Raw genomic sequence first — 24,943 nt, 5'->3', positions numbered from 1 at the left:
GAGAGGAGGGGATAGGGTCAAGCGGGCAGGTTGTTGGGCGGCCGGCCGTCACAAGAAGCGAGATTTCATCTGGAGAGAGAGGGAGAAAGAGGTCAGAGCACAGGGTAGGGCAGTGTGAGCAGAACCAGCGGTGTCGTTTGACTTAGCAAACGAGGATCGGATGTCGTCGACCTTCTTTTCAAAATGGTTGACGAAGTCATCTGCAGAGAGGGAGGAGGGGGGGGGGAGGATTCAAGAGGGAGGAGAAGGTGGCAAAGAGCTTCCTAGGGTTAGAGGCAGATGCTTGGAATTTAGAGTGGTAGAAAGTGGCTTTAGCAGCAGAGACAGAGGAGGAAAATGTAGAGAGGAGGGAGTGAAAGGATGCCAGGTCCGCAGGGAGGCGAGTTTTCCTCCATTTCCGCTCGGCTGCCCGAAGCCCTGTTCTGTGAGCTCGCAATGAGTCGTCGAGCCACGGAGCGGGAGGGGAGGACCGAGCCGGCCTGGAGGATAGGGGACATAATAATATATATAAATATATCCCATTTAGCAGACGCTTTTGTCCAAAGCTACTTACAAGTCGGCTGGGGCCACTACTTTTACATATGGGTGGCCCCAGTGGGAATCGAACCCACGACACTTGGCGTTGCAAGCGCCATGCTCTACCGACTGAGCCACACAGGACCCATATAGAGAGTCAAAGGATGCAGAAAGGGAAGAGAGGAGGGTTGAGGAGGCAGAATCAGGAGATAGGTTGGAGAAGGTTTGAGCAGAGGGAAGAGATGATAGGATGGAAGAGGAGAGAGTAGCAGGGGAGAGAGAGCGAAGGTTGGGACGGCGCGATACCATCCGAGTTGGGGCAGTGTGGGAAGTGTTGGATGAGAGCGAGAGGGAAAAGGATACAAGGTAGTGGTCGGAGACTTGGAGGGGAGTTGCAATGAGGTTAGTGGAAGAACAGCATCTAGTAAAGATGAGGTCGAGCGTATTGCCTGCCTTGTGAGTAGGGGGGAAGGTGAGAGGGTGAGGTCAAAAGAGGAGAGGAGTGGAAAGAAGGAGGCAGAGAGGAATGAGTCAAAGGTAGACGTGGGGAGGTTAAAGTCGCCCAGGACTGTGAGAGGTGAGCCGTCCTCAGGAAAGGAGCTTATCAAGGCATCAAGCTCATTGATGAACTCTCCGAGGGAACCTGGAGGGCGATAAATGATAAGGATGTTAAGCTTGAAAGGGCTGGTAACTGTGACAGCATGGAATTCAAAGGAGGCGATAGACAGATGGGTAAGGGGAGAAAGAGAGAATGACCACTTGGGAGAGATGAGGATCCCAGTGCCACCACCCCGCTGACCAGAAGCTCTCGGGGTGTGCGAGAACACGTGGGCGGACGAAGAGAGAGCAGTGGGAGTAGCAGTGTTATCTGTGGTGATCCATGTTTCCGTCAGTGCCAAGAAGTCGAGGGACTGGAGGGAGGCATAGGCTGAGATGAACTCTGCCTTGTTGGCCGCAGATCGGCAGTTCCAGAGGCTACCGGAGACCTGGAACTCCACGTGGGTCGTGCGCGCTGGGACCACCAGATTAGGGTGGCCGCGGCCACGCGGTGTGGAGCGTTTGTATGGTCTGTGCAGAGAGGAGAGAACAGGGATAGATAGACACATAGTTGACAGGCTACAGAAGAGGCTACGCTAATGCAAAGGAGATTGGAATGACAAGTGGACTACACGTCTCGAATGTTCAGAAAGTTAAGCTTACGTAGCAAGAATCATATTGACTAAAATGATTGAAATGATACAGTACTGCTGGAGTAGGCTAGCTGGCAGTGGCTGCGTTGTTGACTTTGTAGGCTAGCTGGCAGTGGCTGCGTTGTTGACACTACACTAATCAAGTCGTTCCGTCGAGTGTAATAGTTTCTACAGTGCTACAGTGCTGCTATTCGTTACGTTAAAAGAACGACAATAGCTGGCTAGCTAACCTAGAAAATCGCTCTAGACTACACAATTGTCTTAGATACAAAGACGGCTATGTAGCTAGCTAGCTACAATCAAACAAATCAAACCGTTGTACTGTAATGAAGTGAAATGAAAATGTGATACTACCTGTGGAGCGAAGCGGAATGTTGACCGGGTTGTTGAAGTTCTTATTCAGTAGACGTTGGCTAGCTGTTGGCTAACTAGCTAGCAGTATCTCCTATGTTAAGGACGACAAATAGCTGGCTAGCTAACCTCGGTAAATTAAGATAATCACTCTAAGTCTACACACTCTAAACTACACAATTATCTTGGATACGAAGACAGCAAAGACAACTATGTAGCTAGCTAACACTACACTAATCGAGTCGTTCAGTTGAGTGTAATAGTTTCTACAGTGCTGGTAGACGGTGGACGATTAGCTAGATGCTGGGCAGATAGCAGTGTAGACTACGTTAGGACGATGAAATACGATAATTACGCAATTATCTTTGATACAAAGACGGCTATGTAGCTAGCTAAGAAGGAATTGCTAAGATTAGACAAATCAAACCGTTGTACTATAATGAAATGTAATGAAAATGTAATGAAAAGTTATACTACCAGCGGACCGAAGTGTAGATGCGACCGCTCGCTCCAACCCGGAACTTCCTCTCAGTGCTGGGCTTCCTCTCAGTGCTGGGCTTCCTCTCAGTGCTGGGCTTCCTCTGTCCCGATCTGCCCCTCTGTCCCGAGCTGCCCCTCTGTCCCGAGCTGCCCCTCTGTCCCGAGCTGCCTCTCTGTCCCGAGCTGCCCCTCTGTCCCGAGCTGCCCCTCTGTCCCGAGCTGCCCCTCTGTCCCGAGCTGCCTTTCTGTCCCGAGCTGCCCCTCTGTCCTGAGCTGCCCCTCAGTCCAGTGGGGTTCTGGGTGAGGACTACTAGGCATTGGTAGGCGGCGAGGGTGGACAATCCTAGGACGCGAGGAGGGGGGACTAAGACATTCATAGAGTTGGTTCTACGTCCCGAGCCGGAGCGCCGCCATGGACAGGCGCCCACCCGGACCCTCCCTATTGTTTTGATGTGCGTCCGGGAGTCCGCACCTTAGGGGGGGGTTCTGTCACGCCCTGGTCTATATTTATTATGTTATCTTCATTTATTGGGTCAGGCCAGGGTGTGACATGGGTTTGTTTGTAGTGTGTTTCGTCTTGGGGTTGTGTGGGGTGTACAGATTAGTCTATGGCTGCCTGAGGCGGTTCTCAATCAGAGTCAGGTGATTATCGTTGTCTCTGATTGGGAATCATATTTAGGTAGCCTGGGTTTCACTGTGTGTTTGTGGGTGATTGTTCCTGTCTCTGTGTTTTGCACCAGATAGGGCTGTTTTCGGTTTTCGTACGTTTGTTATTTTGTTAGTTTTTCGTGTACAAAATGCAGCGTGATTCGTTCGATACATCTTTAATGATGAAAAAACACGAACAATACAAAACAATACAAAATAACAAACGTCGAAAACCGAAACAGCCCTGACGGCTACATCTTTAATGATGAAAAAACAGCCCTGACGGCTACATCTTTAATGATGAAAACACAGAGACTGTGTTTGTTACACCAGTCAGGGCTGTTTCGGTTTTCGACGTTTGTTATTTTGTATTGTTTTGTATTGTTCGTGTTTTTTCATCATTAAAGATGTATCGAACGAATCACGCTGCATTTTGGTCCGATCGTTATTCCACCTCTTCGTCAGAGAAGGAGGTAGAAGAAAGCCGTTACAAGACTAGATTTAAAAAAAAAAAAAAATAGTGACACAGTGTATAATGAATACAAATAAAGAGTAAAAATAACATGGTTACATACAGGGAGTACCAGTACCGAGTCGATGTGTAGGCGTACGAGGTAATTGAGGTAGCTATATACTGTACATACTGTATATGTCACGACTTTCGTTGTGGGAAGGAGGAGCGGACCAAAATGCAGCGTAGTTGTGATTCATTTTATTTAATACGGAAACTGTACACGAAAAACTAACAAAATAACAAACGTACGAAAACCGAAAACAGCCCTATCTGGTGCAAAACACAGAGACAGGAACAATCACCCACAAACACACAGTGAAACCCAGGCTACCTAAATATGGTTCCCAATCAGAGACAATGACTAACACCTGCCCCTGATTGAGAACCATATCAGGCCAAACACAGAAATAGACAAACAAGACATCCAACATAGAATGCCCACTCAGATCACACCCTGACCAATCAAAACATAGAAACATACAAAGTAAACTATGGCCAGGGCGTGACCGTATAGGTACGGGTAAAGTGACTAGCAGTAGCATGTGTGTTTGTTTAGAAGTTTTATGGCTTGGGGTTAGAAACTGTTCAGGGACCTGTTGGTTCCAGACTAGCTGTGCGGTAGCAGAGAGAACAGTCTGCAACTTGGGTGGCTTCCACTACACCACCTGGTATAGTGGTTGTGGATGGCAGGGAGCTCGTAGGCACTATGCTCTGTAGCGCCTTGCGGTCAGTTGCCATACCAAATGAGGACGCAGCCAGTCAGGATGCTCTCGATGGTGCAGCAGTATAACTTTTTGAGGATTTGAGGGCCCATGCCAAATATTTTCAGCCTCCTAAGGGTGAAGAGGTGTGGTCGTGCCCTCTTCACGACTGTGTTGATGTTTTTGGACCATGATAGATCCTTAATGATGTGTCCATTTTCCTGTAGTCCACGATCAAGTCCTTTGTCACACTGATGTTGAGGGAGAGGTTGTTGTCACTGCAAGGTCTCTGACCTCCTCCCTATAGGCTGTCTCATCCCCATCTTTTCCTCTTCAGAGGGCCTGGTCTATGGTAGGGTGTCGGCGATTAGGGCCTGGTCTATGGTAGGGTGTCGGCGATTAGGGCCTGGTCTATGGTAGGGTGTCGGCGATTAGGGCCTGGTCTATGGTAGGGTGTCGGCGATTAGGGCCTGGTCTATGGTAGGGTGTCGGCGATTAGGGCCTGGTCTATGGTAGGGTGTCGGCGATTAGGGCCTGGTCTATGGTAGGGTGTCGGCGATGGGCCTGGTCTATGGTAGGGTGTCGGCGATTAGGGCCTGGTCTATGGTAGGGTGTCGGCGATTAGGGCCTGGTCTATGGTAGGGTGTCGGCGATTAGGGCCTGGTCTATGGTAGGGTGTCGGCGATTAGGGCCTGGTCTATGGTAGGGTGTCGGCGATTAGGGCCTGGTCTATGGTAGGGTGTCGGCGATTAGGGCCTGGTCTATGGTAGGGTGTCGGCGATTAGGGCCTGGTCTATGGTAGGGTGTCGGCGATTAGGGCCTGGTCTATGGTAGGGTGTCGGCGATTAGGGCCTGGTCTATGGTAGGGTGTCGGCGATTAGGGCCTGGTCTATGGTAGGGTGTCGGCGATTAGGGCCTGGTCTATGGTAGGGTGTCGGCGATTAGGGCCTGGTCTATGGTAGGGTGTCGGCGATTAGGGCCTGGTCTATGGTAGGGTGTCGGCGATTAGGGCCTGGTCTATGGTAGGGTGTCGGCGATTAGGGCCTGGTCTATGGTAGGGTGTCGGCGATTAGGGCCTGGTCTATGGTAGGGTGTCGGCGATTAGGGCCTGGTCTATGGTAGGGTGTCGGCGATTAGGGCCTGGTCTATGGTAGGGTGTCGGCGATTAGGGCCTGGTCTATGGTAGGGTGTCGGCGATTAGGGCCTGGTCTATGGTAGGGTGTCGAGGGTGTCGGCGATTAGGGCCTGGTCTATGGTAGGGTGTCTGGGCCTGGTCTATGGTAGGGTGTCGGCGATTAGGGCCTGGTCTATGGTAGGGTGTCGGCGATTAGGGCCTGGTCTATGGTAGGGTGTCGGCAATTAGGGCCTGGTTTGGGGTGAGCAGTGTCCTGCGCCGCCGAGTCATTGAAGTAAAATTCTTCATCCAAATCGAGGTTAGTGATCATTGTTCTGATGTCCAGCAGATATTTTCAGTCATAGGAAACGATGGCAGAAACATTATGTACAAAAAAAGTTAAGATCAGTGCAAAATAAAACACACAGAATAGCATAATTGGTAACTAGTCTGTAAAATGGCAGGTATACATCCCAGTGGCATCAAGTGTGAGCAGATGTACCTGGTGTGTGTGTGTGTGTGGGGGGGGGGGGTTCAGTGGATGATTCATCCCTTTATAATTCTGACTCACCAGTCCAGGGACACACCAAAGCCCAGGCACAGCACAGCATAGCACAGCAATGTGCGTGACGCCATGCACTTTTACAGGCCTCTCAGCTATGCAGCACGATATGAAGCAGGTAGGCAGATGAGACCGGGGGCAGCGCTTCTTGTTGACCAGCTGTATCTTCAACGCAGAACCTCTCTCAGCCTATCAGACGAGCCAGAGCCAGCAGGCTGCCTGGGACTGGTATGTCTCAATTAGGTACTCATGGGGACAGCGAGTCATGGTTGGGGTCAACTCCAAATATACAGCTGTGGTGCTAGTTCACTTGTGGTGTCGTAAAGCCTGATGTGAATTTTCTTCGTTTTCAGCAAATGTGTACTAATGATGTATGCCTCAGAGAGACAGATGGCTCGATACGCAAGTCACACCAGCATCATATTACCATTGCACTCACACAAACCTACTACAGTATGCTATGCTCACTCAATGACTTGGGTTCTTACACGCGCTCTTTCTTACGTACCCAAACGAGGAGGACCAGCTGCCTTAAGAGGGGTTAAACCCAACCAGTAAGAAAAGGGGTGTGGAGAAAGAAGGAGGGAGCGGGAGAGAGAGGGTGAGAGAGAGGGGAAGAGAGAGAGAGGGGGGAGAGAGGGGGAGGGAGGAGAGAGAGGGGAGAGAGAGGGGAAGAGAGAGAGAGAGGGGGGGAGAGAGTGAGGGGGAGAGAGAGGGTGAGAGAGAGGGGAAGAGAGAGAGAGGGGGGAGAGAGAGGGTGAGAGAGAGGGGAAGAGAGAGAGGGGGGAAGAGAGAGAGGGAGGGGGGAGAGAGAGGGTGAGAGAGAGGGGAAGAGAGAGAGAGAGGGGGGGAGAGAGAGGGAGGGGGGAGAGAGAGGGTGAGAGAGAGGGGAAGAGAGAGGGAGGGGGTAGAGAGAGGGTGAGAGAGGGGAAGAGAGAGAGAGAGGGGGAGAGGGGGTGAGAGAGAGGGGAAGAGAGAGAGAGGGGGGAGAGAGAGGTAGGGGGGAGAGAGAGAGGGTGAGAGGGGGGGGGGGAGAGGGAGGGCAAAGGAGAGGGGGCGTATAAAACCAGCAGAACACAAACCACCCTTTATCCTGACAGTCTGAGCATTCACAGGAAACACACACAGGCTCCCCCAGCGCTCAAACACTCACTTACTTAGCTCTCTCTTTCTCTCTCACACACTCCTACAAGGAACACACACAGACACCGGCTGCTCTCACAAAGGACTGGAGGATGGCTGTGTCCATGAGAAGAATGAATGGGTCCTGGCGAGGGTTGACTCTAGCCCTGGTTCTCTGTGCTCTGTTCCTACACAGTGAGTAGTACATCTCTTTACACCTCTCTACCTCATGGCTCAAAGGTTATCTGTGTCTTACATGCTCAATCTTGAACTATGGATAACTCTAGTAAACTAACTCTAAGAATGGTACCTCAATTAACCTAAGCCTGACTGTCCCAGGCATAGATGACCCAGGTATAGCAAGCCATGGGAGTGTTTATGAGCATGTGCAACATGCTGTGCAACATGAATTCCGAACTTAAACTTTCCCCCGAGAGATGAACATGCTAATAAAATGTTCCATAATGTAGTTTAAATTATCTTCAATTACATATGGCTTTTTCACAAGTGAGTTCTGTAGTACTTTTGTTATTATGGTGTGACATGTGGCAGCTATGAGGTTTTAGGAGTTTAGGGATGGTAAAAAGTTGCGGGTGTAGCTAGCCGACACAATGGGGAAAGTTGCCATTAAAAATAATGATGAACTACATCCTGAGAACAGTGTGTGTGTTTGAAGGGATGGAACGCTCACTCCTTCTAAAACATTTTCTGCTCATTTCAGATGTAAGTCCATCAGGCAGCTTTTACTCAGATTCAATCTTTTTAAATTGGGGAAAGATACTTCTGGAAGTTCAATTTGATCTTCGCAGTGTGTTTGGTGGCTTTTCATCTGTGTTTCCAGTTTGATTGGAGAAGGAAGTTCATCCTGTGTTTGTTTCCTGCTTCTCCTGTGGAGATGCATCCTGTTTAAACTATTAGCCAGCAGGATGGGTAGGAAGAATGAATGGAAGTGAAAGAGAGATATGGGAATGTGACTCAGCAGGGAGTAAAATTACATCCACAAGATGACGCCCCTTAGGTGGTGGAAACTGTCATACTGTGTGTGTGGTGGGTATTTCTGTTTATACGGGTACCTCTCTTTTCCTCATGTTGGGAAGGTGTGAGTGGAAGCTTCAGCTATCAGATCCAAACCACACTCTTAAGTCTGTTAATATACAGTGCCTTGCGAAAGTATTCGGCCCCCATGAACTTTGCGACCTTTTGCCACATTTCAGGCTTCAAACATGAAGATATAAAACTGTATTTTTTTGTGAAGAATCAACAACAAGTGAGACACAATCATGAAGTGGAACGACATTTATTGGATATTTCAAACTTTTTTAACAAATCAAAAACTGAAAAATTGGGCGTGCAAAATTATTCAGCACCCTTAAGTTAATACTTTGTAGCGCCACTTTTTGCTGCGAGTTACAGCTGTAAGACGCTTGGGGTATGTCTCTATCCACTTCATGATTGTGTCCCACTTGTTGTTGATTCTTCACAAAAAAATACAGTTTTATATCTTTATGTTTGAAGCCTGAAATGTGGCAAAAGGTCGCAAAGTTCAAGGGGGCCGAATACTTTCGCAAGGCACTGTAGATGATAATTGCCTGGTGATGTTATGGTTTGAAGATGAGACTGGTGGGACTGGTGTTGGTTCGGTCTGCGTGATGACTTCTCCAGAACTCCATAGTGGCTCATCTGGGCACTGGGACGGTAAAACATAAGCTCTTTGGCACAGTGTAAACTGGGGGAACACTATGCCAGACTACCCAGAAGGATGGAAAGGAACATGCACACGGCACATTAGAAAGGCACATTAAGATTCATCTTCATCTGAAACAGAGACACATGTATTGTGCTTCTACTATGCCTTTAATTGTAGGCTATTTAGTTACTTTATTTGGAGTCTCCTTACAAATGGTTATTAGATGTTCAACTAACTATCAACTATTTAGGTCAATATTGTGAAATTGTTTGAAATAAAACCCTTACATGAGTAGAACATTTCCCATTCCTGCCCAGGTTAACAGCTCTTGGGTTTCACTTTGAGAATAGCACAGGGATGTTGCCACAAGTCCTCCCTATATCCTCCTCCATTACAGACCACACTCCACCAATCACACTAACCTGCTACATAGTTGACACGTGTGTGCCACCGGCACTGCTATGTGAATTTGCCAAGGAATGGTCAGCATAAGGTATTGGAACACAACATTGGAACATTTCTGCCAAACTCGGGAACAACACCCTGTCCCATATCTGCCCCCATGATCTCTGTCCCATATCTGATCCCTGTCCCATATCTACCCCCATGATCCCTGTCCCATATCTGCCCCCATGATCCCTGTCCCATATCTGCCTCCATGATCCCTGTCCCATATCTAACCCCATGATCCCTGTCCCATATCTGCCCCCATGATCCCTGTCCCATATCTGATCCCTGTCCCATATCTGACCCCTGTCCCATATCTGATCCCTGTCCCATATCTGATCCCTGTCCCATATCTGCACCCATGATCCCTGTCCCATATCTGCCCCCATGATCCCTGTCCCATATCTGCCTCCATGATCCCTGTCCCATATCTGCCCCCATGATCCCTGTCCCATATCTGCCCCCATGATCTCTGTCCCATATCTGATCCCTGTCCCATATCTGCCCCCATGATCCCTGTCCCATATCTGCACCCATGATCCCTGTCCCATATCTGCCCCCATGATCCCTGTCCCATATCTGCCTCCATGATCCCTGTCCCATATCTGCCCCCATGATCCCTGTCCCATATCTGCCCCCATGATCCCTGTCCCATATCTGCCCCCATGATCTCTGTCCCATATCTGATCCCTGTCCCATATCTGCCCCCATGATCCCTGTCCCATATCTGCCCCCATGATCCCTGTCCCATATCTGATCCCTGTCCCATATCTGATCCCTGTCCCATATCTACCCCCATGATCCCTGTCCCATATCTGCCCCCATGATCCCTGTCCCATATCTGCCTCCATGAACCCTGTCCCATATCTGCCCCCATGATCCCTGTCCCATATCTACCCCCATGATCCCTGTCCCATATCTGCCCCCATGATCCCTGTCCCATATCTGATCCCTGTCCCATATCTGCCCCCATGATCCCTGTCCCATATCTGCCCCCATGATCCCTGTCCCATATCTGCCCCCATGAACCCTGTCCCATATCTGCCCCATATCTGCCCCCATGAACCCTGTCCCATATCTGAACCCTGTCCCATATCTGAACCCTGTCCCATATCTGATCCCTGTCCCATATCTGCCCCCATGATCCCTGTCCCATATCTGCCCCCATGATCTCTGTCCCATATCTGCCCCCATGATCTCTGTCCCATATCTGCCCCCATGATCCCAGGATTTGCTAGTGCGCGATGGCATAAGGACATCCCGGCCGGCCAAACTCTCCCCTAACCCAGACAACTGTAGGGTCTCCCCATGGGTCTCCCGGTCGGCTGCGACAGAGCCTGGACACAGAATCTCTAGTGGCGCGGCTAACAATGTGATGCAGGGCCTTAGACCACTGCACCACTCAGGAGGCACAGAAGTTGGTTTTTTAATAATGTCTTGGTGTTTTGATGAATCCAGCATCAGTTCAGAGGACAGTTGTGATCTTGTTCATGGAGGGTATTTGCTGTGGATAAGGTTTAATCAATGGCACATTGGATTTAGGGTTAGTGATGTCATTAGCCCAGAGAGGGAATGAGAGGAGAACAGCTGATTCCAGGGTTATACTAAAGAACCTTCTTTGTGCTTCTACTCAGAAGAGCCGGACATGACCCATACAGTACATGCCTCTGGATATATCTGGAAACCAATAAACTCATTTCCCAGGGGCCACTGGGCTTATCTTTCATATAAATATGTGTGTTTGTGGATAGTCTGATAGCAGCATAGCATGCAAACCCATGACCCCCAGACACTGGAGATCCACTGTGGTGAGTTACAGTTGGAGGCTACAGTTACAGTTGAGCTGTATCTACAGCAGTTGCAGAATGGCTATGGTGACTAAAAGTTAACAGTGGGTAACTGAGATGGGAGCCTCTGTGTAGCCATTAGGGCTCCTAAGCACCTGACAACGGAAGGCCATGCATTCCAATGGTACGTGTAGGGCTCAGATGTTGCAGCAGGAATGCCAATGCAGACCTTTTTTTAGAGGTGTCGGCCACTGACTGAGACAGATGGGGAGAGATCGAAAGAGTAAGAGAGAGATGAAGAGAAAAGAGAGAAGAAGACAGGGGGGGGGGGGGTTCTATGACTCAACTCAATGGGGAAAGTGTTAAGTTGAACTAACATTCTACTCTTATCCAAGCCAGATGTTCAAACTACACACTTTCATCACAAACACTGATTGAGTTTATGTTCCCGTTTCCTGTGGCTTTGATTCAGCAGTTATGCAGACTCTCAAATATGTAGCAGTGGAATGGGCTGGGTTAGAAATGCTGCATGATGTCATACCAATGCCTCGTGGAATACATTTCATGTTAGGAGCCCTAGTTTTCTGTGGAGAGAGGGAAAACAAGCTAGCTTTAGAGCGATATGGAGAGAGAGAAAAACACGTGAACATGTTTAATTTCACGGCTGGGCTGGTACTCCAGGAGCTGCATCATTTGTGCCACTAATTCAGTGCCTGTGGCACAGTAGAGTGAGCCATTGTGATGTCCGTATTCCACACTATTCCCCACCATTCCAACTTGGGTGAAACAGGGACAGACACAATGTGCATTCCTATGATTTGGGGGAATACAATCCTTGTCTCTCCTCACACCACATCCTTTACAGGGGTGGCAGGGTAGCCTAGTGGTGAGAGTGTTGGACTAGTAACTAAAAAAGTTGCAAGTTCAAATCCCCGAGCTGACAAGGTACAAGTCTGTCATTCTTCCCCTGAACAGGCAGTTAACCCATTGTTCCAAGGCCGTCATTGGAAATAAGAAATTATTCGTAACTTGCTTGCCTAGTTAAAGTTACATGTCTGAGAAAAAATAAATAAGAAATAAGTTAATGAATTAAGTTAAATAACAGGTACAACAACAAAAAAGCACAGTGAGACACAGCACAGTCATTCAGGGTGGTGTGAACCATAAACTCTCAATGAATATGGACACACAAATCTGAACAGTGAAGACCGACACAATGAGGAAAGATAGCTCCATCATGTGTTAGTTGATTGGACATCTGAATACCAGTATCGGGAGTGAGATGGGTTCTGTGCGAATGGACATCAGACTGCGTTCAGTTCAGACAACATTTCCGACCAACATAAACAAGTTCAGAATATTGACCCTCTTTTTTTCTCATGGTCCTCAGTTATTGACTAGCATTCCATCAGTCAGCAGGGTGGCAGGGTAGCCTAGTGGTTAGAGCGTTGGACTAGTAACCAAAAGGTTGCAAGTTCAAATCCCCGAGCTGACAAGGTACAAATCTGTCATTCTGCCCCTGAACAGTTAACCCACTGTTCCTAGGCCGTCATTGAAATTAAGAATTTGTTCTTAACTGACTTGCCTGGTTAAATAAAGGTAAAATAATTTTTTTTTTTAAAAGTCCCAAGTCAGGATGGTTAACGTGGACTCACCACATCCAGAGGAGGGTGTGGGGCTTTTTACGTAACAGTCTGGCAGATGACTGTGTTATGTCAGAGGGAGCAGGGTGTTGGGTGCATGTTCCATCCTCGTGGGCCTATAGTCACGATCCAAAGACCATGAGACCACATCATTAGAGCTGGATTACAGTTAAATGGCAGTTGCCTCAGTGGTTTTGTAAAAGGTAATAGGTACCAGTCAAAATAAAGTTGAAATAATTGTTTGTCAGTGTCAATCTGGCTCGAAGGTTTGACAGGAGAACTTCTTACTCCCCTTTGTCCATTCTATGGCCTCGCACTCTGGACTACATCAACACACTCCACAAGTAACTGTTCTGATCAACAGAACATCTTCATTTGGGCTTTGGCTTCTACCAACCCTATTCCAAAGAAAACTTATTAAAAAAGGCAACAAAACCAAGGATAAGAACAATCACAATTGCCCAGAATGCAATTGCCCAGAACCCTTCTAGGGCAATAAACCAGACAAATACAAAAGACTGCAGACTCTAGCAACCATATTTACCCAACTAAACAGTCTTAATGAATTACAGACGGTGTGTTACCATTCAAATCATCCTCTCCTCGTTATGCTGTTTCTAGCAATCTTTATGTTCCATGATCCCCTGGCACCCTGGTGCAGTTTTATAGCCGTTGGGGCTTTAACAATGGTTCCGTCCTAAATGACACCCTATTCCCTATATAGTGCACTACTTTTGACCATGGCCAATATGGAATTAGTCAAAAGTAGTGCACTATATAGGGAATAGGGTGCCATTGGGATTCAAACGAGGAGCAACAACCCTCTCCCCTCCTCCTAGTTCTCTTTGATTTCAACACACCACAGCAACCTTGGACAAGGAGCAGAATCACTTGGGAGCTTGTAGACAACAGTCTTCCACACTCAAGTCATACAGAGTTAAACTAATGAACAACCCTGAAATTAGGGGAAATTTCAAAAGATCGACATGGAGTGTGTGCGTCATCACCAATGCTTGTTACATGAGCTCAGGCAGTGATGAAAGCTTATCACAAACTTACTTAGCTCATGTTTGGAAGATCCTAGGTCATGGTAATGTCACAGACTGTCAGCATATAAGACCACAGCAGGTTTACAATAACAGTAAGTATATGACAAGTATGTTGTCTAAGGCAAGGCATGCTTGTCAGGAGAAGGCAGAGGGAGGCATGCCTCTTTATGGTGGTGTGTACAATTTAGCCTGAGGAATAAAGGGTATTTTAATGAGGCTTGGCTGAGGCCCTTTCACTGCTAGAGTAATTGCTCCTTGTAATTAATGTTCAGCTAGAAATGCTTCGGTCGTTGGGGCCTTTCTTTATGCTGCTGGCTAATTGAAAACATAAGATTACATCCTGTTCCTGCTTTGGATGGCACTGGGACTTTCTGTTCTCATGGTAGTTTGAGGGAGAGAGAGTGTGAAGCACCAGCAAGGATCCTGGTGTTTGGGAAGGTCTCCTCTATGAGTTTAACCAGGCACTGTGTCTTTTACTGTTCCCACCATCTTTCTGCTTTTCCTTTTTCCCTACTTAATCCAAACCATTGTATAAAGCTAGCCATTGGAGGGGAACTGTACATTTACATATCCTCTAACACAACCTCTCCCCTTTCACTTCCTACTCTGATGTCAAAAAGCTGTTGGAAGCCACCCAGCAACATCTGCACTCAGCAACAATAACAGCCCAGGCAGCTTTGGTTCTGACAGTGGGAGCTGTGAGGCAATGAACAAGCCTGTCAGAGCAGCTGGTATTTGGTTGTGTCCCAAATGGCACCCTATTCCCAATATAGTGTTCTAGGCTACTTTGACCGGAGTCCTTGTGTAAAAAGTAGTGCACTATGTAGGGAATAGGATGTCATATTGGATCACAACCTTGGTATAGAGGAACAAGGCCTGGCCTATCCTTCAGTAATGAGATGGACGGTCTATTTAGGAAACTGAGGTTTTATGTTACGGAGGGGCTGCCTGTCCAAATTTAGATGACAGCATTGTTAGCGTTGAAGAAATACCAGAGCCATGTTTCAGACCATTTTTCAAACCCAAAACAAAGCCTCATCCACATTTCTTCTCTTTGCTCTCGAGTGGATTCCAATAGCAGTGTAGAGTGTAGAGATGTATAGCCAGCAGAGGTGGAAATCTAGTGGCAGTATACTTACTGTAATATGCCTGTGGCGTTATGAACCATTAGCTTTGACTGGTGGCTCTCTCTCTTCGTGTCATTGTGTGGTTATTAGTGAACCTGCTGTGTGTGTCTCTTTGGGAGGCCTGCTGGATGTTCTGGGTATTATTGATGGGCCCGGTCTCCTCAGCTCTGAGGCTTAGTGAGGTCACAGTGTGCCATGTGACGTAAGAACCATTTCCTGTCCAAGGATGTGCATGGACATCGTTCCAACGTCTGTCGCTAATTCACAACAAAAAGTCACCATGTTCATCCTGACCATCCTGGTTTCAGAAGCATAAATAGTTATCAAGTTATTTTCATGTAGACAGAGCATGGGACCCGGTGACTGTTCCAATGCAGGTTTTTTCCAGATTGTGGTTTGGTGTTTTGACTGGCCGTCTGGTCACAGGAGAGGAAAAACTGTAAGCTGTATTTGGTTACCAGGGAAACAGTTTTTCTGGCCAGTGCTTCATGCAGGACAGGCTGGTGTGGCTGTCTAGTAGCTACAGGCTGGCAGAACAGAACAGGGGTGTCCACATTGTTCTACTATAGGCTACATGGACACCTAAAGGAAGGTATCCCAGTACAGAGGGGCTCAGTTGACTTGCTGACTAGTAGGAATGGGATCCCTGTCCAGCCTCCCTGTACATTCCTCTGGCCGCAGCCATTCTCTGAAGGCTCTGGAAGCCTGGAGGAAATCCACCCTGGCCTGGGTCTGAGGTGACAGTCTAGCCTCTGAGAATCAGGGAAGTCAGCGTTCTACTACTGACACCTGGAGGTGGGAGAATTAAAGACTGGGACTGGGAGGGGTGCAGCAGGCAGGTGGTAACAGCCAAGGTGCCGTCTCTGTGGCTTGGGTGGGGAGGCGAGCCCAGGCTGTAGGCTGAGCCTGAGGCCTGTCTGTCTCTGAGTGGCTGCATGACGTCAAAAGACCTCCTGATCATCTCCCTAATACTAGGCAGGGCCAGGGAGAGAGATGGACCATGGTTCCCCAGGGAGACTGACATCAGCTGGGCTAGACCCCACCCGGTTGGAGGCCCCCAGGACCCAACCCTGCTACAGGCCAGACACGGGCACATCTCCAGCCCTCCCCAGAGAAGAACCAGGCCCTAATTAGAGGTTAGAGAGGCCATGCAACAGGACTTTCGTCTCTTGCTCTCTGTCTGCCCCTTTAATTCAGTGTAGAGATGTTTGTTTTGGTTCAGTCACTATCCTCCTTCCCCACCCTGCATCCCTTACACTGGGAATATAGGAAGGGTCAGAGATGGATATCACAATAGTAAAAGGTTGTAGAAGGAAGTGCAGGAGGAAAAAGGAGGACACAGTGAGTAAGTGGGTAGACGTCTTCACAATAAATCATCAAAAACGTCACAATATTTACATTTTAGACTCTCTTATACCGAGAGCGAGCATCTAGAAAAGCCCAGTAAATCAGGGTTTAATGGTCTGTAATTAAGGCATTGTTGAAAGCAGAAAGATGTTGTGCGGAGTAAACATGATGCCACACAGCTTGTTGATTTTTCCACACAACATTGCTCCTGGTTGGGTTGGGGAGTCACACTGGTTCATTTTCTAGTGCTGCACTGGAGCATGAATTGCATGTTACACTGTTCTCCATGACCTCTTCCATTCGGTGAGCATTTCAAGATGTCTCTATGTTTCCATTGGTCCTGCTGTGATCACACAGAGGTTTTACTCAGAGTTGAGCTGTCATTACCTGGCCTGGATCCTGTCACGTCTACTCTATGTGTGTGTGTGTGTGTGTGTGTGTGTGTGTGTGTGTGTGTGTGTGTGTGTGTGTGTGTGTGTGTGTGTGTGTGTGTGTGTGTGTGTGTGTGTGTGTGTGTGTGTGTGTGTGTGTGTGTGTGTGTGTGTGTGTGTGTGTGCGTTCGTGTGTGTGTGTGGGTGTGTTCCCTGTGGACTTAGGTAACTGGTTTCCCTGTTCCTGAGCCACAGCTAGCCACAGCCTCACTACACTACTCTGCCACGTGCTGCAGCAGTGCGAAGCAAACAAATTATCATCTTGCCATTTTTCCCTTCTGCACCCATGCAAAATCTGGCATCTACATTTTATGCGTTTCTTTATGGAGACCCGAGCTGCTCATGAGCACAATGAGACAATCTGTTCCGTTGGTGCCATGATGACATCAGTGAGGGGCCAGGAAACGGTCTGCACAGGGCTGGATGGGGCTGTGAAGAGGACGGACCTGGACCCTGTCCTGAAAGGAGCTGGACACATGCACGCACACTCTGCACAAACACAGAACCACGCCCAAAGTCTTAAACTCAAAGTCTTAAACTTGCACTGTTAGAATCTGTCCTCAAGTTCATCAAGTAAAAAGAGAATGGCTTGCCTGTATTTACTGATTCTTTGGTTGAAGTTCCACTAATAGTTTACTTGTCTGTGTACCCAGCCTGTTCTCATAGACTAGACTAATAATATAGTAGACATAGACACAAATTAGTATGATATGTTACGGTTGGTATGGTGGGCGTATAACGCAAACGTGTAGCAACCCAAAGTAGCACGTTTAAATCTCATCATGGACGACATTAGCATTTTAGGTAATTGGTAACTTTTCAAATATACATTACTTTTTAGCTACTTTGCAACTACATAGCAGGTTAGATAACCCTTCCCCTAACCATTTTAGCTAACCCTTCTGTAACTCCTAACCTTAACCCTGACCCCTAACCCTAAATCCTAGCATAAGTTAGCTAGCTCGAAGTCGCCATGTCAGCTCACACTGGGGAGTTTCAGTGTTGTGTCAGTTAGAACAGAGGAGTTCCAGTGTTGAGTCAGCTCACACTGGGGAGTTTCAGCGCTGTGTCAGCTCACACTGGGGAGTTTCAGCATTGTGTCAGTTAGAACAGGGGAGTTCCAGTGTTGTGTCAGCTCACACTGGGGAGTTTCAGCGCTGTATCAGCTCACACTGGGGAGTTTCAGCGCTGTGTCAGCTCACATTGGGGAGTTTCAGCATTGTGTCAGTTAGAACAGGGGAGTTCCAGTGTTGTGTCAGCTCACACTGGGGAGTTTCAGCGCTGTGTCAGCTCACACTGTGGAGTTTCAGCGCTGTGTCAGCTCACACTGGGGAGATTCAGCATTGTGTCAGTAAGAAGAGAGGAGTTCCAGTGTTGTGTCAGCTCACACTGGGGAGTTTCAGCGCTGTGTCAGTTAGAACAGAGGAGTGTCAGTGTTGTGTCAGCTCACACTGGGGAGTTTCAGCATTGTGTCAGTAAGAAGAGAGGAGTTCCAGTGTTGTGTCAGCTCACACTGGGGAGTTTCAGCATTGTGTCAGTTAGAACAGGGGAGTTCCAGTGTTGTGTCAGCTAACACTGGGGAGTTCCAGCATTGTGTCAGTTAGAACAGGGGAGTTTCAGCATTGTGTCAGTTAGAACAGGGGAGTTCCAGCATTGTGTCAGGTCCAACAAGGGAGTTTCAGTGTCGTGTCAGTTAGAACAGGGGAGTTTCAGTGCTGTGTCAGGTCCAACAAGGGAGTTTCAGTGTCGTGTCAGTTAGAACAGGGGAGTTTCAGTGCTGTGTCAGCTCCAACCGTGGAGTACCAGCGCCGTGTCAGCTCCAACAGGGGAGTTCCAGTGTTGTGTCAGCTCACACTGGGGAGTTTCAGCATTGTGTCAGTTAGAACAGGGGAGTTTCAGTGTTGTGTCAGTTAGAACAGGGGAGGTTCAGTGTTGTGTCAGCTCTCACTGGGGAGTTCCAGCATTGTGTCAGTTAGAACAGGGGAGTTTCAGTGTTGTGTCAGCTCACACTGGGGAGTTTCAGCATTGTGTCAGTTAGAACAGGGGAGTTTCAGTGTTGTGTCAGCTCACACTGGGGAGTTCCAGCATTGTGTCTGTTAGAACAGGGGAGTTTCAGCATTGTGTCAGTTAGAACAGGGGAGTTTCAGTGTTGTTTCAGCTCACACTGGGGAGTTCCAGCATTGTGTCTGTTAGAACAGGGGAGTTTCAGTGTTGTGTCAGTTAGAACAGGGGAGTTTCAGTGTTGTGTCAGTTCACACTGGGGAGTTTGCGCATTGTGTCTGTTAGAACAGGGGAGTTTCAGTGTTGTGTCAGTTAGAACAGGGGAGGTTCAGTGTTGTGTCAGTTAGAACAGGGGAGGTTCAGTGTTGTGTCAGCTCTCACTGGGGAGTTCCAGCATTGTGTCAGTTAGAACAGGGGAGTTTCAGTGTTGTGTCAGTTCACACTGGGGAGTTCCAGCATTGTGTCTGTTAGAACAGGGGAGTTTCAGCATTGTGTCAGTTAGAACAGGGGAGTTTCAGTGTTGTTTCAGCTCACACTGGGGAGTTCCAGCATTGTGTCTGTTAGAACAGGGGAGTTTCAGTGTTGTGTCAGTTAGAACAGGGGAGGTTCAGTGTTGTGTCAGCTCTCACTGGGGAGTTCCAGCATTGTGTCAGTTAGAACAGGGGAGTTTCAGTGTTGTGTCAGTTCACACTGGGGAGTTTGCGCATTGTGTCTGTTAGAACAGGGGAGTTTCAGTGTTGTGTCAGTTAGAACAGGGGAGGTTCAGTGTTGTGTCAGCTCTCACTGGGGAGTTCCAGCATTGTGTCAGTTAGAACAGGGGAGTTTCAGTGTTGTGTCAGCTCACACTGGGGAGTTTCAGCATTGTGTCAGTTAGAACAGTGGAGTTTCAGTGTTGTGTCAGCTCACACTGGGGAGTTTCAGCATTGTGTCAGTTAGAACAGGGGAGTTTCAGTGTTGTGTCAGCTCACACTGGGGAGTTCCAGCATTGTGTCAGGTCCAACAAGGGAGTTTCAGTGTCGTGTCAGTTAGAACAGGGGAGTTTCAGTGCTGTGTCAGCTCTATTAGGGGAGTTCCAGCATTGTGTCAGCTCTCACTGGGGAGTTTCAGCTCTGTTTTAGTTCCAACAGGGGAGTTTCAGTGTTGCCTCAGCTCCAACAGGGGAGTTTCAGGGCCGTGTCAGCTCACACTGGGGAGTTTCAGCATTGTGTCAGTTAGAACAGGGGAGTTTCAGTGTTGTGTCAGTTAGAAGAGGGGAGTTTCAGTGTTGTGTCAGTTAGAACAGGGGAGTATCAGTGTTGTGTCAGTTAGAACAGGGGAGTTTCAGTGTTGTGTCAGCTCACACTGGGGAGTTTCAGCATTGTGTCAGTTAGAATAGGTGAGTTTCAGTGTTGTGTCAGCTCTCACTGGGGAGTTTCAGCATTGTGTCAGTTAGAACAGGGGAGTTTCCGCATTGTGTCAGTTTGAACAGGGGAGAATCAGTGTTGTGTCAGCTCACACTGGGGAGTTTCAGCATTGTGTCAGTTAGAACAGAGGAGTTTCAGTGTTGTGTCAGCTCTCACTGGGGAGTTTCAGTGTTGTGTCAGTTAGAACAGGGGAGTTTCCGCATTGTGTCAGTTAGAACAGGGGAGTATCAGTGTTGTGTCAGCTCACACTGGGGAGTTGCAGCATTGTGTCAGTTAGAACAGAGGAGTGTCAGTGTTGTGTCAGCTCTCACTGGGGAGTTTCAGCATTGTGTCAGTTAGAACAGGGGAGTATCAGTGTTGTGTCAGTTAGAACAGGGGAGTTTCAGTGTCGTGTCAGTTAGAACAGGGGAGTTTCAGTGTTGTGTCAGCTCACACTGGGGAGTTTCAGTGCTGTGTCAGCTCACACTGGGGAGTTCCATCGTTGTGTCAGTTAGAACAGGGGAGTTCCAGTGTTGTGTCAGCTCACACTGGGGAGTTTCAGTGCTGTGTCAGCTCACACTGGGGAGTTTCAGCGCTGTGTCAGCTCTCACTAGGGAGTTCCAGCATTGTGTTAGTTAGAACAGGGGAGTTTCAGTGTTGTGTCAGCTCACACTGGGGAGTTTCAGTGCTGTGTCAGCTCACACTGGGGAGTTTCAGCGCTGTGTCAGCTCTCACTAGGGAGTTCCAGCATTGTGTCAGTTAGAACAGGGGAGTTTCAGTGTTGTGTCAGCTCACACTGGGGAGTTTCAGCATTGTGTCAGTTAGAATAGGGGAGTTTCAGTGTTGTGTCAGTTAGAACAGGGGAGGTTCAGTGTTGTGTCAGCTCTCACTGGGGAGTTTCAGCATTGTGTCATTTAGAACAGGGGAGTTTCAGTGTTGTGTCAGCTCACACTGGGGAGTTTCAGCATTGTGTCAGTTAGAACAGGGGAGTTTCAGTGTTGTGTCAGGTCCAACAAGGGAGTTTCAGTGTCGTGTCAGTTAGAACAGGGGAGTTTCAGTGCTGTGTCAGCTCTATTAGGGGAGTTTCAGCATTGTGTCAGCTCCAACCGTGGAGTACCAGCGCCGTGTCAGCTCCAACAGGGGAGTTCCAATGTTGTGTCAGCTCACACTGGGGAGTTTCAGCATTGTGTCAGTTAGAACAGGGGAGTTCCAGTGTTGTGTCAGCTCACACTGGGGAGTTTCAGCATTGTGTCAGTTAGAACAGGGGAGTTCCAGTGTTGTGTCAGCTCACACTGGAGAGTTCCAGCATTGTGTCAGTTAGAACAGGGGAGTTCCAGCATTGTGTCAGTTAGAACAGGGGAGTTTCAGTGTTGTGTCAGCTCACACTGGGGAGTTTCAGTGCTGTGTCAGCTCACACTGGGGAGTTTCAGCGCTGTGTCAGCTCTCACTGGGGAGTTCCAGCATTGTGTCAGTTAGAACAGGGGAGTTTCAGTGTTGTGTCAGCTCACACTGGGGAGTTTCAGCATTGTGTCAGTTAGAACAGGGGAGTTTCATTGTTGTGTCAGTTAGAACAGGGGAGGTTCAGTGTTGTGTCAGCTCTCACTGGGGAGTTCCAGCATTGTGTCAGTTAGAATAGGGGAGTTTCAGTGTTGTGTCAGCTCACACTGGGGAGTTTCAGCATTGTGTCAGTTAGAACAGGGGAGTTTCAGTGTTGTGTCAGCTCACACTGGGGAGTTTCAGCATTGTGTCAGTTAGAATAGGGGAGTTTCAGTGTTGTGTCAGTTAGAACAGGGGAGGTTCAGTGTTGTGTCAGTTAGAACAGGGGAGTTTCAGTGCTGTGTCAGCTCTATTAGGGGAGTTTCAGCATTGTGTCAGCTCCAACCGTGGAGTACCAGCGCCGTGTCAGCTCCAACAGGGGAGTTTCAGTGTCGTGTCAGCTTCTACAAGGGAGTTTCATTGTCGTGTCAGCTCCAACAGAGGAGTTAAAGTATCGTGTCAGCTCCAACAGGGGAGTTTCAGGGCCATGTCAGCTCACACTGGAGAGTTTCAGCTCTGTTTTAGTTCCAACAGGGGAGTTTCAGTGTTGCCTCAGCTCCAACAGGGGAGTTTCAGGGCCGTGTCAGCTCACACTGGGGAGTTTCAGTGTTGTGTCAGTTAGAACAGGGGAGTTTCAGCATTCTGTCAGCTCACACTGGGGAGTTTCAGTGTTGTGTCAGTAAGAACAGGGGAGTTTCAGCATTGTGTCAGCTCCAACAGGGGAGTTTCAGTTTTGTGTCAGCTCACACTGGGGAGTTTCAGCATTGTGTCAGTTAGAACAGGGGAGTTTCCGCATTGTGTCAGTTAGAACAGGGGAGTATCAGTGTTGTGTCAGCTCACACTGGGGAGTTGCAGCATTGTGTCAGTTAGAACAGAGGAGTGTCAGTGTTGTGTCAGCTCTCACTGGGGAGTTTCAGCATTGTGTCAGTTAGAACAGGGGAGTTCCAGTGTTGTGTCAGCTCACACTGGGGAGTTTCAGTGCTGTGTCAGCTCACACTGGGGAGTTCCATCGTTGTATCAGCTCCAACAGGGGAGTTTCTGTGTTGCCTCAGCTCCAACAGGGGAGTTTCAGGGCCGTGTCAGCTCACACTGGGGAGTTTCATCATTGTGTCAGTTAGAACAGGGGAGTTTCAGTGTTGTGTCAGTTAGAACAGGGGAGTTTCAGCATTGTGTCAGTTAGAACAGGGGAGTATCAGTGTTGTGTCAGCTCACACTGGGGAGTTGCAGCATTGTGTCAGTTAGAACAGAGGAGTTTCAGTGTTGTGTCAGCTCTCACTGGGGAGTTTCAGTGTTGTGTCAGTTAGAACAGGGGAGTTTCCGCATTGTGTCAGTTAGAACAGGGGAGTATCAGTGTTGTGTCAGCTCACACTGGGGAGTTGCAGCATTGTGTCAGTTAGAACAGAGGAGTGTCAGTTTTGTGTCAGCTCTCACTGGGGAGTTTCAGCATTGTGTCAGTTAGAACAGGGGAGTTTCAGTGTCGTGTCAGTTAGAACAGGGGAGTTTCAGTGTTGTGTCAGCTCACACTGGGGAGTTTCAGTGCTGTGTCAGCTCACACTGGGGAGTTCCATCGTTGTATCAGCTCCAACAGGGGAGTTTCAGCGTTGTGTCAGCTCCAAAAGGGGAGTTTCAGTGTTGTGTCAGGTCCAACAAGGGAGTTTCAGTGTCGTGTCAGCTCCAACAGAAGAGTTTCAGTGTTGTGTCAGCTCTATTAGGGGAGTTTCAGCATTGTGTCAGCTCCAACCGTGGAGTACCAGCGCCGTGTCAGCTCCAACAGGGGAGTTTCAGTGTCGTGTCAGCTTCTACAAGGGATTTTCATTGTCGTGTCAGCTCCAACAGAGGAGTTAAAGTATAGTGTCAGCTCCAACAGGGGAGTTTCAGGGCCGTGTCAGCTCACACTGGGGAGTTTCAGCTCTGTTTTAGTTCCAACAGGGGAGTTTCAGTGTTGCGTCAGCTCCAACAGGGAGTTTCAGGGCCGTGTCAGCTCACACTGGGGAGTTTCAGCACTGTTTTAGTTCAAACAGGGGAGTTTCAGTGTCGCGTCAGCTCCAACAGAGGAGTTTCAGTGTCGTGTCTGCTCCAACAGGGGAGTTTCAGTGTCGTGTCTGCTCCAACAGGGGAGTTTCAGTGTCGTGTCTGCTCCAACAGGGGAGTTTCAGTGTCGTGTCTGCTCCAACAGGGGAGTTTCAGTGTCGTGTCTGCTCCAACAGGGGAGTTTCAGTGTCGTGTCTGCTCCAACAGGGGAGTTTCAGTGTCGTGTCTGCTCCAACAGGGGAGTTTCAGTGTCGTGTCTGCTCCAACAGGGGAGTTCCAGTGTCGCATCAGCTCCAACAGGAGATTTTCAGTGTTGTCAGCTCCAACAGGGGTGTTTTAGAGGAGAATAGCCTATGTGTTTATGAATGTACCAACATTGAGTGGTAGCTCATCGTTAGGATGACCTGAGATTTACAAATAATATTTACTCCTTGTGACTTTCCTGGAACTCTCGATTTAAAAATGACTGCGTACAGTCGTGAAATACATAACATACTTCCAGGAATAGCACTTATTTATGGATGTGTAGATACTTGATATATGTACAGTGTGACTTTCTATAGTATGTCAACTCAGTGACCTCACCCAGGGATTATAACCAGCTCCCCTCAGAAAATATAACCATGAAGTCAACCATCTCCTCTCCATTCATCAACCCAACAGAATGACCCACATCTCTGTAGCGTGTCAGTTAGGTCTGTGGCTGTCCCACAGAGATCCTATTAAATCACCATTCTATATAGATTCTATATGTAATGGGTTGTCTTCTCATTTGGTCATAGAACGTTACTACTTACTATGGTATCATGTGCTGTTGATGGGTCCAACCACAGCCAGGCTATAGAAGCAGCATTTCAGCTGTCACGCACTACCAGGCCCGTCACATCCCATCCACACTGCAGCCCATGATTTAGTGGCCTATGGCGGTCGTGCCTCCCCACCACAATGTGATACAGGCTAAAACACCCAGAGTAGAATTGGCTGGGGAAGACTTAGGGTACTGGGAGTACTGAGGCCTCATACAGGGTAGGAGCTGTATTTGACTGGTGCCCAGACTCCATGCTCCAAAGCACCCAAAACAATCCTGGAGGAAAGAAGCCACTGTGTGGAGTACGGGCGTGTGTTTGGGCTGATAGCAGGCTTGTGTGGTGGCCTGACACGGTAGTGTAGTGAGGGAGATTTCTCACTCAGCTCAGCTCAGCTCTCCGTGTGTGTGTGTGTGTGTGTGTGTGTGTGTGTGTGTGTGTGTGTGTGTGTGTGTGTGTGTGTGTGTGTGT

The 24,943-nt window shown here is 48.4% G+C and overlaps 1 protein-coding gene and 1 non-coding gene across 3 annotated transcripts in view; one reads left to right on the top strand and one right to left on the bottom strand.

Moving 5' to 3' along the window:
* Positions 1-586: 586 nt before the first annotated feature.
* On the bottom strand, positions 587-662 carry trnaa-ugc (transfer RNA alanine (anticodon UGC)). The gene has a single exon. It is a non-coding gene; the product is annotated as a tRNA-Ala (tRNA).
* A 6,506-nt stretch (positions 663-7,168) lies between these two features.
* Positions 7,169-24,943, top strand: part of LOC135504147 (uncharacterized) — a 43,843-nt gene continuing 26,068 nt past the window's right edge. For both annotated transcript variants that reach the window (XM_064922471.1, XM_064922470.1), the window contains exon 1: positions 7,169-7,393. In XM_064922471.1, coding sequence (XP_064778543.1) covers positions 7,312-7,393 — 82 coding nt within the window. In that variant the 5' untranslated portion in view covers positions 7,169-7,311. The remainder of the gene's footprint in view (positions 7,394-24,943) is intronic.

Source organism: Oncorhynchus masou, chromosome 18 (assembly GCF_036934945.1).
Source record: "Oncorhynchus masou masou isolate Uvic2021 chromosome 18, UVic_Omas_1.1, whole genome shotgun sequence".
Classification (NCBI taxonomy): Eukaryota; Metazoa; Chordata; class Actinopteri; order Salmoniformes; family Salmonidae; genus Oncorhynchus; species Oncorhynchus masou.
This window is presented reverse-complemented; position numbering and strand designations above follow the sequence as displayed.